Raw genomic sequence first — 14,632 nt, 5'->3', positions numbered from 1 at the left:
TTGTTTTTCGTTGATGACATTTTCATCGTTGACTATGTGTTCATGCTCTTTCTTATCGCATAAGGGACGGATTGATACGCATAAACAAGCCCTAGTTCAACATTTTTATTTGAGTCAATAAAATTTAAGGGGAGGCAGAAAAAGGGGGACTTGGCGGGGATTAAAGTCTAGCAATTAATTTATAGTCGCCTTAAATGGTTAAAGTTTATTTTTGTTTGGCTGATTGTTGGCGATCAGAATGCTTGAAAATGTGTTTTTGATAACTGTATTCTTTTTAACTTATAAAAGATGGTCACACTTCAATGAGTCTCTCATGTAATAGCCTAGGGGCATACAATTCAACATGCTTTCAGGTGCGTAGCTAGCCCTCTATTCATGTGGATTTATAATTGTGCTATGGGATTCCGGGGGCATGTCCCCTCGGAAAAAAGAAAACAATTGTGCAATCTGGTGCACTCTGTGCGTTCTAAGGTGTTTTATTCAGTACTGGAAAGTGGACAGTTATAGGATTATGGAATCAAGTACGCATACTGCAATATTGGCTGATTTTTTTTCTTTATATTTTGTCAGAATCATGTGGATTCAGCCGCGTACTCGCGTATAGGCAGCTACGCGCCTGGCTTCAGGTACGCCCATAATTGGTGAACGTGTGCTTCATTCCATCTTTGCTTATTTATTGTATGTTTTTTTCTTTCTATTTTTCAACTGCGCATGCGCGGAGCCGAAGCACGGATACATGACGCATTTTTACTTCAGCAGAAAACCCGTGAACGTGAACGATTCGCTCGTTCTTGAACTCACAAACCGGTTCCGGTACGGATGAGCCTGATCAACGCTATCTTGCGTGTGACGTCAATCTTGTGACGTCACAAGACCGAAAGCTCATGGTGCACTTTCAGAAAATGATGATTATTTATCCTTGACACTTTTGTTTGACCATGATCCATAATATCCTTAAGCTAACTGTAGATGTATTTATCATATGCTTTCCGGTGGTTTTAAGAGATTAATCAGTGAAATAAAAATGTATAATTCACTGTTTGAAACAGTCGAAATATCAAATGCATATTTTTCACTGTTTTGAAATTTTTGCCCGCTGTCAGTTCCAAATCAAACGTCAGCGCGCACAGGGCTAGGGCAACGACGCCATTTCCGAAATAACGTTACGTGAGCATACACATTGGGGTATTTTTTTTCTAAAAATAATAATTAAATGACTTCTAACTCCATTGTTAGGCATTTAATAAAATAACTAGAACTCCGCGAGTCGGATGTGTCGCCTGACGAATTATTTACTGTCGACATTATAGCTTTTAGATTGGCATTTTATTCATTTATAGACAATGATGTTGCCATTTAACTTTCAAGTGTAGGTGGCATTTGAACCCTCAATCAGATATACCTACGGAATAAGTTTCAGGTTGAAACCTCCTATAGTTTACAAGATATGCCACGGACAAAACCTAAGCAAGAAAATTAACAAAGGGCAATAACTCTAAAAATATGGCAGCAAGAATAACGGTTATTGTGCACTGCACTTGACCTCCATGAGATCTATCTACATATGAAGTTTCAAGTTGATAACTCTTATATTATACAAGATATGCCCCGAACAAAACTTTAAGCATGAAAATTAACAAAGGGCAATAACTTTAAAACTAAGAAAGCAAGAGTTACTGTTGTTGTGCACTGCACTTGCCCTCAATGAGATATATCTAGCTATGAAGTTTCAAGTTGATACCTCTTATATTCTTCAAGATATGCCCCGGACAAAACTTTAAGCATGAAAATTAACAAAGGGCAATAACTTTAAAACTAAGAAAGCAAGAGTTACTGTTATTGTGCACTGCACTTGCCCTCAATGAGCTCTGTCTAGCTATGAAGTTTCAAGTTGATACCTCTTATATTCTTCAAGATATGCCCCGGACAAAACTTTAAGCATGAAACTTAACAAAGGGCAATAATTTTAAAACTAAGAAAGCAAGAGTTACTGTTATTGTGCACTGCACTTGCCCTCCATGAGATCTATCTACATATGAAGTTTCAAGTTGATAACTCTTATATTATACAAGATATGCCCCGGACAAAACTTTAAGCATGAAAAATAACAAAGGGCAAAACTCTAAAAATATGGAAGCAAGAGTAACAGTTCTTGTGCACTGCACTTGCCCTCAATTAGAGCTATGTACATATGAAGTTTCAAGTTGATACCACTAATAGTTTAGGAGATATACCCCGGACAAGCGAAAATGGGACGCGGACGCCGCCGACAAAAGTAACCCCTATATGTCGTCTTTTCAGGCGACACAAAAATTGTTTGTTTCAAGTAAGATAGCAATATACCCTGTGATCACCAAAAGTAAATATTTCACTCGAGGCTTCGTCATGCGTGAATATAGTTTTTGAGCTCAATCGGTGAAATATATCACGATCTTACACTGAAATAAACAGTTATCCTCTATTTCATTGATGAAACCCCCTCAACCAATTTCTCATGCATTTATGATCAACTTAAAACTGTTTATACACAATTTAATGTTTACTCTGAATGTTCGCAAATTAAGTCAGTCTACTTTAAAATTAAACCTTTTTTTTAATTTCAATTTTCAAATTAAAGTTTGTTTTTAACTGCAGAAAGTAGTTGAATAAATGGGAATAAACGGTCCCGTATATCTTGAATATACGGGGGTGTCTTGACCCGTACACTAAACGTGTACGGACCCCGAACACGAATACGAATACAGAACACCACGTGTACGGACTTCTGTACATCTACACCCTGAACTTGTAAATATATGGAGATATTATGACTTTAAATAATTTAACACTTATGCAGAAAAACATATTTTTACCGTAACTTTTTTTGGTCCAAAAATAATATATAAATATACATATGATGTACGGAAACCGTATCCTAGCATGCTCGGGATAGAAGAACGGACTCCATACATACAACGTGAACACGATGGATATACGGACCCAATACACGTAGCATGTACGGGATGGATAAAGGGACCCCGTACATGCAACGTGTAAACTATGGAAAGACGGACACCGTGCATGCAAAGTGTAAGCTATGGAAATACGGACCCCGTGCATGCAAAGTGTAAGCTATGGAAATACGGACCCCATGCATGCAAAGTGTAAGCTATGGAAATAAGGACCCCGTGCATGCAACGTGTAAGCTATGGAAACACGGACCCTGTGCATGCAATGTGTAAGCTATGGAAATATGGACACCGTGCATGCAACGTGTAAGCTTTGGAAATACGGACCCTGTGCATGCAATGTGTAAGCTATGGAAATATGGACCCCATGCATGCTACGTGTAAGCTTTGGAAATACGGGCCCCGTGCATGCAACGTGTAAGCTATGGGAATACGGACCCCGTGCATGCAACGTGCAAGCTATGGAAACACGGACCCTGTGCATGCAATGTGTAAGCTATGGAAATATGGACCCCATGCATGCTACGTGTAAGCTTAGGAAATACGGGCCCCGTGCATGCAACGTGTAAGCTATGGGAATACGGACCCCGTGCATGCAACGTATAAGCTATGGAAACACGGGCCCCGTGCATGCAACGTGTAAGCTATGGAAACACGGACCCCGTGCATGCAACGTGTAAGCTATGGTAATACGGACCCCATGCATGCAACGTGTAAGCTATGGAAATACGGACCCCGTACATGCAACGTGTAAGCTATGGAAATACGGACCCCGTACATGCAACGTGTAAGCTATGGAAACACGAACCCCATGCATGCAACGTGTAAGCTATGGAAATACGGACCCCGTGCATGGAACGTGTAAGCTATGGAAATACGGACCCTGTAACGTGTACGGGGAGGATATACGGATTAAAAACAGACTCCGAACACGTTGGTGCAATATTATTTTATAAATGCAGTATTATGTTTAATTAATTTGATAATAATTACTAAAACAAACAATAAACATAATTTGTGTAAGGATGTATTTGCGCGTTTTAATGGCCACGTAGCTATTAATTAAAAATATTTTATTGAAGGTAGTTTTTTACCAAAAACGTATCGCATTATGTTTGTTAATGTTTTGATCATACTGTCTAATGAGTTCAACATAATTCTGCATTTAATATAAAAACAAAATGTTTTTTGAATCCATCTTTATTGTGTGCCTTTAATTGAAAACAAAACCAACTATAATCATGGTATATGTTGTTATTGTTTTTACTTTAAAGAAACTCTGCATAATTAATGCACCTATGTTCATATAGGTGTCCAGTGAAAATAGTTAACATATAACTGGCTGTCTTGTAGTTGTAGTAAAAGTATTGAAGCTTTTTAAAGGCACATGGCAAAACGGGCCGTACAATATGTTATATTTCAAAATTAAATAAAGAATAAATCATATACATACATACACACAACATATAGAATATATTTGAATAACATTATACAAAAAACAATCATTAAGTTGAATAACATATGCACGATAAACATTATAACTATGTGGCTAAAAACAAATAAATACGTAACCTATATATAGGTATATGTATGTTTAAGCAAAGATGATTCTTGTATTAAATACATTTTCCATCCGTGCTTATATTTACGAGAAAGGTTAAAGTAAAAAAACAATCAGTTATAATAATTGTATTTTTGCCACTTGTAATTGGATCTATAATTTATCGTACATTAAGGACGAGGAGCGTGTCTTTCACTCCGCTGACAACCAGAGAGGAAGTACGGCTGCTGAAGAACAAAGCTATAGGTCTGTACACGCCGTCTTTCCTTGCCAGTGTGGCCAACTTCGTCTTCCCGTCCTTGTCAACCTGCAGCACTGTGTAGGACCCTAGGCAGCAGACGAACAGGTGTCCAGTAGTTGTCGCGTGTACTCCGAAAGGTCCCTTCCAGTCCGGATCAGTGAATATGGCCAGCTTGTTGCCGAGGTTGTCAAGGGTGATAAGTTGATTGTTTGTGATGTAGATAGTCTTCCCGTCGTTACTGATGGCAATTCTCATCACCGTCTTATCACCGGACTTGTCCTCGTACAGCTTCTTCACCAGCTTCCCCGTCATCGTATAGACGTACAGCGCGGTGCGTGATGAAATGTAAAGGTTGTTCCCGTGATGAGCTGCGCCGAAACATCTATGGGAGAAACTTAATTTTCTCGTAGTCACAAGTTTTCCTTTTGTAATGTTAATGAAATGAAGTTCACAACTATCGTCGCTATTGTCAACACAAACGGCAACCTCATTTCCGCCAATGTGACACACGTCAAATGCATACTTGGGAACATCACAGTGGTCGACAACCCTGTACTCCTGGTCCAGGAGTTTCACTTTACTGTTTTTGTAGTCTGTAATAACAATCTCTCCACCAGGAAGCTCACATATCCCTCCATTATAACATGTATCTTTGTCTGAACTAATCTTTACGTTGTACTCCTTGTAACCATTGGTAGCAAATACATGCTCTCGGGGAAAAAGCGATGTACGTGGTTGTTTACAAAAAAAGTTCGAATCATTTAACTCTCCAAAGGTCGTCACCGAGCACAAGTTATCTTCTATTTCATTATGTTTACGAAAGGTTATTTCGTATTTGACAACACTTGACATGTTTTGAAGTATTTCGTTTGCTTGTTTGATTATTTCTTCACATTTTCTGAACCCAATGTATAGGGGTGGTTCGCCTGATGAGTCTTTGCTTTGTATGTCATCTATGATGTTCTTTAATTCGTCGTCCATCTGTGTACATGACTCAATATCTTTCTTAATGGACAGTTCCTGATCAGCAACCAGACGGTCTAATTCTTGAACGGTTGTTTTCTCCATCTTGTCAAGAATGTCGTTGATCTTTTTACGGATTGCTTTGATTTCATCAACAATGGCTGTTCGAGTCTTCCTCAGTGAGGTACTATTTTTCTTTCTGTCGTTTTTCATATCTTCTATCTGCTTCCTGAGAACAGCTACACGTTGAGGTAGTTGACGAAACTCGGGATCTTTGCCGATGCCCTTTGCAACGTCTGGAATGTGCTGTATTGCTGAACATTGTCTGCAATGAAAGAAGGAAACACATATGTTTTATATGGAGACGCTTGTTTATAACATTCTTCTAAAATCACATAAATTTAAGTACTTATATTTCGTCGTCGTCTTCGTCGTCGTCTTCCAGAACCTGTTGATTTTTGTTTTAAAACATCGATGTTCCATTATTTAAGCATAAATAACACATTTAGATAATATCAAGCTGATCATAGATTGAAATGATGTCAATTAGAGTCTAGCAATATTAATGTATTACTTTTTGTAATAATCAGACAGACAGACACACAGACAGATAAACACACATACATAGACAGACATCAACACCGACAGACAGACAGACACACACACAGACAGGCCCATACAGACAGACACACACACAGAGACATACACACACGCACATACACACAGACAGACACACACACAGACACATACACGCAGACAGACACGCACATACAGACAGACACACACAAACACACACACACACATACACACACAGACAGACATACACACAGACAGACATACACACAGACAGACACGCACACAGACACACACGCACACAGAGACAGACATACATACAGACACACATACACAAAGACACAGAAACAAACAGAAAGACAGACCGAGAGACAAACACAGAGACACACATACACACAGACACTTACACACACAGAGACAGACATACATACAGACACACATACACAAAGACACAGAAACAGACAGAAAGACAGACCGAGAGACAAACACAGAGACACACATACAAACACACAGGCAAACAGAAAGACAGGCAGAAACACATACACACAGATATACAACCAGACAGACAAACAGGCAGACAAACAGACAGACCGAGAGACAGACATACAAACACACAGACAAACAAACAGACAGAAAAAAGACGGACATACGGTCAGACAGACAGACGGACGGACGGACGAACGGACAGACAGACAGGCCAACAGACAGACAAATAGACAGACAAACAGACAGACACACAGAAAGACACACAGAATGACACACAGAAAGAAACACACACAGACAAACACAGTGGGACACACAGACAGATAAAAACAAAGACAAACGGATGGACAGACAAACACACACACAGACGTAGAGACAGACGGACACACACATAGACACACACACAAAAGTTAAGCAGGCAGACAGACAGACAGACAGACAGACACACACACACACACACACACGCACACACACACACTCACACGCACACACACACAGACACAGACACACACAAACAGACACACTGATATACAGAAAGAAAGTCACATAGACAAACAGACAGACATACACACAGACAGACCGACACAAGGAAAGACTGACACGTAGACATACATAAACACAGACTGGTAGGCAGGCAGGCAGGCAGGCAGACAGGCAGACAGACAGACATACTGACAGACACAAACAAACAGACACACAGACAGAAAGACACACAGACAGACACTCACTCACAGACAGACGAACACACAGACAGACAAACACACAGATAGTCAGGCAGGAAGACAGACACACACACATATAGAAAGACACACATTCAAACACAGACAGACACACACACAGACAGACGGACAGACAATCAGACACACACACATATAGAAAGACACACATTCAAACACAGACAGACAGACAGACAGACAGACAGACAGACACACAGACAGAAGGACAAACAGTCAGACACACACAGAGAGACACGCCGTTGAGACAGAAGGGAACACTGACAAACACATACACACAGACAGATCCACACACAGACAGACGGACACACATACAAACATAAACACAGACAGGCAGGTGGGCAGACAGACAGAAAGGCACACAGACAAAAATTCACACCTGCCAAAAAATGCCAGCCAATATTTCCACTTTTCATTCCTACACGAGAGTCAACTTCAGCTACACATTAACCCCTAATTGACAGAGAATCTAAGGTCAAATTATCATGTTATCATGTTTTGGGAATTGCTGTTGTTTGGGTCAAGATTTGGTAGAATGTATTAAATTTTGCCAAGAAAAACATGAAAAGTATCGAGTGTTATACATAATTATTGACAAGTTAAACTTAATACAAACTTATATATAGCATATGTTTTTTAATGAGTAACATAAAATTGTTTAAGACATCTGACAGCTGTTGATGAAAATGGTATGCTAACAACATTTTTATTTGGATTGCAAATGTTACCTTTATTGCATTATATATGAATCTGGTCGTTTCATAGGTCGAATTGTATTACGTATTAAGGGGAATGCTTTACTTAGCGTATAGATATTGATTTTACATTGGCATATTTATTGATTTCGCATTTTATTAAAAATATCACTCTTTTAATTATTCATTTTAAACGCTTTGTTTTTCACTGTATTTTTTCAGTTGAACCCCATTGCCTCGAACTCCTAGGGACCGGCAAAATACCTCGAGCCTCGGAAAATTCGAACCAAGCGGTAGTTCTTACCTTAGTATAATGCAACGAGTCGGCATACCATCCAAATCGGGCCAACGAGGAATTCGAGCCAAACGAATTCGAGCCAACGGGGTTCGACTGTATACGTTTACACTATGTAAAATACAATCGAAACATGAACATACATCAAATTGGTAGAGCTGAACCTCCAAATGTTAAATTTACTTCAGTTGTGTTTACATCATCGTGAACACATTATGTTGCATTGTTATTGCACTTTCGTAAAAAAATAGATTTGTTTTGCAAATGTTTCAATAAAAAAAATGCTTTGTTTTCTGTGCATCTTGCATTGCCTTCATACCGTGACCGATTTAAGAACATATTTGTTTACCCCCACCCCCTCACAAGTCTTAGTAATACAGCGTGTAATGCTGCGGCTTTTGCTGTTAATACAACCACTAATGCTACTGCTACTGCTATTGCCACTGTCACCTCCAACACCACCACAGCCACCACCACCACCAGTACCTCCACCGATAATGTGATGATGTTGCAGCCCCTGAAACAACTGTCGCTGCTGCAGATACGGTTGTTGTTGTTGTTGTTGTTGTTGTTGTTGCCACGGCACCATCTAGTACTACAACTACAAACTATCAAATAACTAATACTACTGATGCCAATCTCGCGATAATGAACTATATGCAGTTGTGGACGAATGGACTACGTTTTTGTCTTAATGAAAGACCCTTCATTTATGTATTTATAATGATGCAGGTACGAAAAAAACAACATTATTTCCGCAGATGTTAGACATTCACAAAAAACGTCTCCCTGAAACATTTTCTTTCGTGTACAGGAGTAAAAATATTAGTTTAAACATATTTAATTAACAACAATTGTGGAAAAAGAGTTATTTCAACATTATATATAATTACTCTCGTTGACACGCCTAGGTGAGAAGCGAGTGCGATAACCACTGTGCTAACCCGGTAGTGGATGGTAGTTTTGCACCAGTCATTTGTAACCACGCCCCTACTCCAGTTCCGGGGAATAGCGGGGACTTTGACTCGGTCCAGCCAACAACGGATACAATCCCTGTCCTGCGGGGACGAACTGCAGGTAAAATCCCCGCCAAATGCCCCCGTACCCCAGGGACCTTAGGTAAGGCCCACTCCCCGCTATATTTGGCGCGAGGACAAAACCACAGCATTCACCCGTCACTGCGGGGCCATCAGGAAGGTTAAAACACGGCCCATTTCCTCGACTTTCCCCGGTATACCGCCGAACCAGGAGGGGGGAGGGGTTATGGTTACAATGGACTGGTGCATTTGGCCCGTAAATAATAATGACTGGTCGTGATTGGGTTAAAATACATCCTTACAATGGCAAAATCCAAATAGCCTCTTAAACAAAAATACCGTAATCTAGTTGTTAAACTAATCGACACAATCATAGCTAAGGCGCTATTTTGATACATTAAGACGTTGCGAGTTTATAAAATACTATGAGTTACACTTGAACTTGATGTTTTCAATATTTCAACATAACTCATGGGTGCGGTTTAGAGAGTTAAATACTGTTGCCCTGGAAATTATAAACAATATCAAAGATTTGATTCTTAGCTTAATTATAGACAGACAGACACACGCACACACACATACACAAAGACGCACATACACACAGACAGACACAGACAGACACAGACAGACATACACAGTACTGTTAAGACCAAACTTGACAGTTAGTGAACTTCTTGTTCACTATCAGTTCACCATCAGTGCACTTCGTAGTGCACTAGGGTAAGACAAGGGGAAGACTAGGGAAAGACTAAATGCAGACAAGGGGCTGACCAGATAAGGTTTATTCAGTCTATAATAAAGGCTATCTTTACAGTGAAACTTAGAATGATGGGTGTAGTTTAAACAGATGTTTTAATGTTAATTAATTTATAGAGAATACTTATAATCCATTTGGATCTTTCATGTAAATGATATAGATTTATTGAATTAAAAAACTGATGTTTTGTAAAAAAGAAATTGTCAAACAAAGATATTTAAATGTTTTTTTTTTCTTTATTAATATGCATTGCATTATTTTGATAGGTATAATGATATAACTTTGGTTCTGGGTTAAAGGGTTTCATCTTCAAACACTTATTGAACATAATGATGAAATGAATTCATAAGCCTTTATATTAACAATAACAATACATTTTACAAGGTGATAATGAAGTTGTTCGTTATTTAAAATAGGTAATCCTCAAGGTTCATACCTTATTGTTCCAAGCTCAAACTGTGAAATTGTTGTGCCATTGTTGATTCATTCAAAGGTTATAAAAAACAAGATTTTCTTCCATCTATTCTAAAACTTATAATTTTATGTTTATTTTTGTTTAACAAATGTATTGTGATTTAAGGTGACAGCCTAACAGCAATCATTATCAAATAAGTACAACATTAATTATTATAGTACATTTTCTAAATTGTACCCAGATTTATTGATTGCATTTCTAATTTGAAACACATAATAGATAAACATATATTTTAGAAGTTTTGTATAATTGGTTCTGCTGCTTCATTATTAAATGAAATACTATCCATTGAAGGCTACACTAAGCCTTCTTTAAGACCCCCCCCCCCATAGTACACAATTCTGTGTATTGATCTTTATCTTTATTGCCTCCTGCTGTCTTTTAAATCTCAGATCTGTCAGTGTTTGACTTACCGTTTCATTTTGATAACTTTTTAAATCATATTAAAAGTATTATAACAATGCTTTAGAGTAAGAATAAGAGTAATGTTAGATATTATTAATAATATCCCATTTATATGATTTATATCCTACAACATAAATGTAATGTTACTTTATTTGTTTATTATTTACTTCTCATCAGTCAAATCAATACATTGGCTATGCACATATTGTTTATGCAAGAATTGGTTGTGTATTAATAGGACAATGCTATTTTCTACTCTAAATGGAGTCACCTCCAAATGGCCCCGAGCCAATAAACAAATACACAGGAAATTGGCCCCTGCAATGACACTAGTGCAATAAACAAGGGATACACAGCAGAGAATTAACATGACAATCTTCTTAAAACTAGGCAACTCAATATTTTTTTACAAATTTGGTTTAAGAGAAGAGATGTTAACAAATATGTTTTTATAAAAGATGGAAAATAGTTTATATTTATTAATTATATTTTGCAATTGCATTATAAATTTAAAAAAACAAACTATTTCTTAAGGACACTTTTCATTTGTTAATCAAATTGTTAAGAGTAGAGATATTTAATTTTAACCATGCATATCATGTATTTTAACATCAAATAGTAAGTTTAATAGAACTCATATTCATTGTAATGCCTGGTTAATGGTTGGATGCATAGGATAATTCCCTTTTTTGTCATTTTTAAGTTATCACAGCAGGGTTCCTGATACTTCCTGTGTATTGTTTATTGTCCCGACCTATTGGGGCTAACATTGCTGCAATGGGTAATCTCATTACAAAAGTATGAATAAGCATTTTATCATTTTCTAAAAATTCAAATTTAATGCCTGGTTAGTGGGCCATTTGGTAGGATAATTCCCGTTAGTGCTCTTTTTATAGATAAAGATAAATAGATACATTCAGTATCAAATGCTCAATCTAGGCTTTTAAGATGTTTATTTATGAAAAGTAATGAAATTAATCGTGAATATAGTTACGTAACATCTATACAGGAAAGTTACAGACAATTGCAATATCATCTAGATTAGTATTTATAAACTTTTTGATGAAGTTATAATGTAAGCATATATGAAAAATCTGTTTCTGAAGATATAGCCTGAGCTTCTATTTTTAAATCTAATTAAGGCAAGGTATTTTTTTTCAACACTGCATGCATTTTTTTTCTACTTTTAAATTACAATTACCTTTTTTTATCATAAACATTGGTTTTGCATTCACTGTTTGAATATATAATAGTGCTGTTCACTTATATACTTAGGATTCAGAATTATTATTTTGTAATCACTAATTGACTTTAATTAAATGTCTGAATTACCAAAACAAATGTTTGGGTGTTACAATAGTAGCACAATTATATTGATAACACCCCTATTTTCAAATATTGGCTTACAAAGAATATTTATTGGATCTATTTAAGAAATGTTTTATTCTTATTTCACCTACATTAGAATTAAAAAGTTGACAAATATGACCAGTAAATACTTGGTAGAAACCCCTTGTCTTTAGTTACTGGCCCATTAAATGATGATCATCATAAAGTCATCAATAAATGCAGTATACTAAAATGTTTTATCACAAGTTAATCTGCTAGAGGAAATGATCTTATCAGTTAAATTAAATCAATATAGTAAGGCCAATCTGAGTGGACCAGGAAAATCTATACTGGCTTATCTAATAAACTACAGACTACATTAGTTTATCCATAGTGCACAAATTGTTCACTACTAGTGCACTCCTAGTGAACAAGAGTGTAAAGTTTGGTCTTAACAGTACTGTACAGTCACACACACACAGACAGACAGACACACACAAAGAGACAGAGAGACAGACATGTTCATATACATTTAATCAACGAGTTCAAGAAATGTGCTAGTAGGCAAGTCTTAGGTGACAATATTGACCAATAAAAATAAAGCATAGTTTAATAGTACACATATATATGTAAAATACAATTGTTTATGATTGTATTAAGCAGAAACAGTGTTAAGCATGCATTAAAATTCTTTTTGACCGGTCTTAAAGCTGCACTCACAGATTGAACGTTTTAACAACGTTTTTATTTTATGTCTTGGAACGAGCAACTTTTGCGAAAATCCATGGAAACCAGTTATAAAAGACTGCTGACAAAAAATCAGATCGCAGATTTTTATATTTAAGTAAAAGATTGATACTTTATGCATTTTATTCAAACCATTAGTAAGGGTTTAAGCCGTAAAACATTAATTTTCGAATGGAAATCTACGATCTGATTTTTTGTCAGCAATCTTATATCATTGGTTTGCAGATATTTACGTAAAAACGTTTAACTTAAATTTAAAATGAAATATACCTATGATCCATGGCAACGCACACATGGCAACACAGTTGGTCATGGTCACCACAGACCAGCTTGAGCGCCTCCCCGGGATGCCTCTCGCATCTCTCAAGGACGTCCACCATCCCAGGTGTAGCTGCCCATTTCTTCACGTCCTTCCGGTCGAGCACTGTGTGTCTCTTGTATAGCTTGTTGTGAACTGGGACACAGTTATTGCAGTAATATTTTCTGCACTGATTACAAAAATATTGAGCTTCCGTGCTCAATCCATCTTCTTCACAAGCCGAACAGGCGAAATCATGGATGAAATCACAGCCCCTCTGAATGGAGGATTCAAAATTCGATGCCATAGTCCTGCCAAATATAGGGTAAAACCGTATTAACGTCCTCCCCCTGGCCTTAACTTCCAACGCGGAAGTTAGATAAACAGCGTATCTCTCGCCTACGTAAACGGTCAGGTGACTGAATTCTATTGATTAGCTTTTTAAAGATAAATTTGTATTTAATATGAAGGTTTCATAATGATTGAAATACATTTGTCCAAGTACATAAATATTCTACAACTATATTACACCTGATTGTTTTTTTCTGATTTAAGAAATTAAACTGTCAATAAGGCCAACAAAAATAATACCTGTGTTTCCTATTACATGCAAAAAATGGGATCGGTAGGTCGGATTTAATTTTTCATCATTCCAAGGAAACATGTAACAAAGCAGACTTTTAAATCAAAATAAAACTACGTAAACTTTTTGTTTTTATATTTTAACACATTCGGAACAACGTGGATGCAAACTTCACAAATTGTTACTTCTCTTGCAGAACAGTAATCACTGACACCGTTCAAAACACATGACCATGGATATATAACTTGATACACACGTAACGGGCTCTACCAAAACACCATACCGGAAGACAGCTTGCATGCCGGTTGTTGCGTACATGTTACGATATTTTCCGTTCATCTCCTTCAATAATTTTACAAGTGTTTGTCCCGATTTTACTTAAAATAACATGCTTTACACTGATACTTTATTTAATTTCATATAAAGTCTAAGTAAAACTTCGTGATTTAATCACCATTGAGGTTTTATTTTCTGGTGTTTTTATAACTTAAATCATGTTCATTTCATT

The 14,632-nt window shown here is 37.1% G+C and overlaps 1 protein-coding gene across 1 annotated transcript; it reads right to left on the bottom strand.

The window, feature by feature from the left end:
* Positions 1 to 4,669: 4,669 nt before the first annotated feature.
* LOC128216292 (uncharacterized) lies at positions 4,670 to 13,848 on the bottom strand. The gene is made up of 2 exons (XM_052922857.1): positions 13,514 to 13,848; positions 4,670 to 6,038 (listed from the first exon to the last, which is right to left on the bottom strand). The coding sequence occupies exons 1-2, from the start codon at positions 13,846 to 13,848 to the stop codon at positions 4,670 to 4,672; spliced, it is 1,704 nt and encodes a 567-aa protein (XP_052778817.1).
* Between the last annotated feature and the right edge of the window lie 784 nt (positions 13,849 to 14,632).

This window comes from Mya arenaria, chromosome 14 (assembly GCF_026914265.1).
Source record: "Mya arenaria isolate MELC-2E11 chromosome 14, ASM2691426v1".
Classification (NCBI taxonomy): domain Eukaryota; kingdom Metazoa; phylum Mollusca; class Bivalvia; order Myida; family Myidae; genus Mya; species Mya arenaria.
The sequence above is the reverse complement of the archived record's forward strand: the minus strand, read 5'-3'. Positions and strand labels throughout refer to the sequence as shown.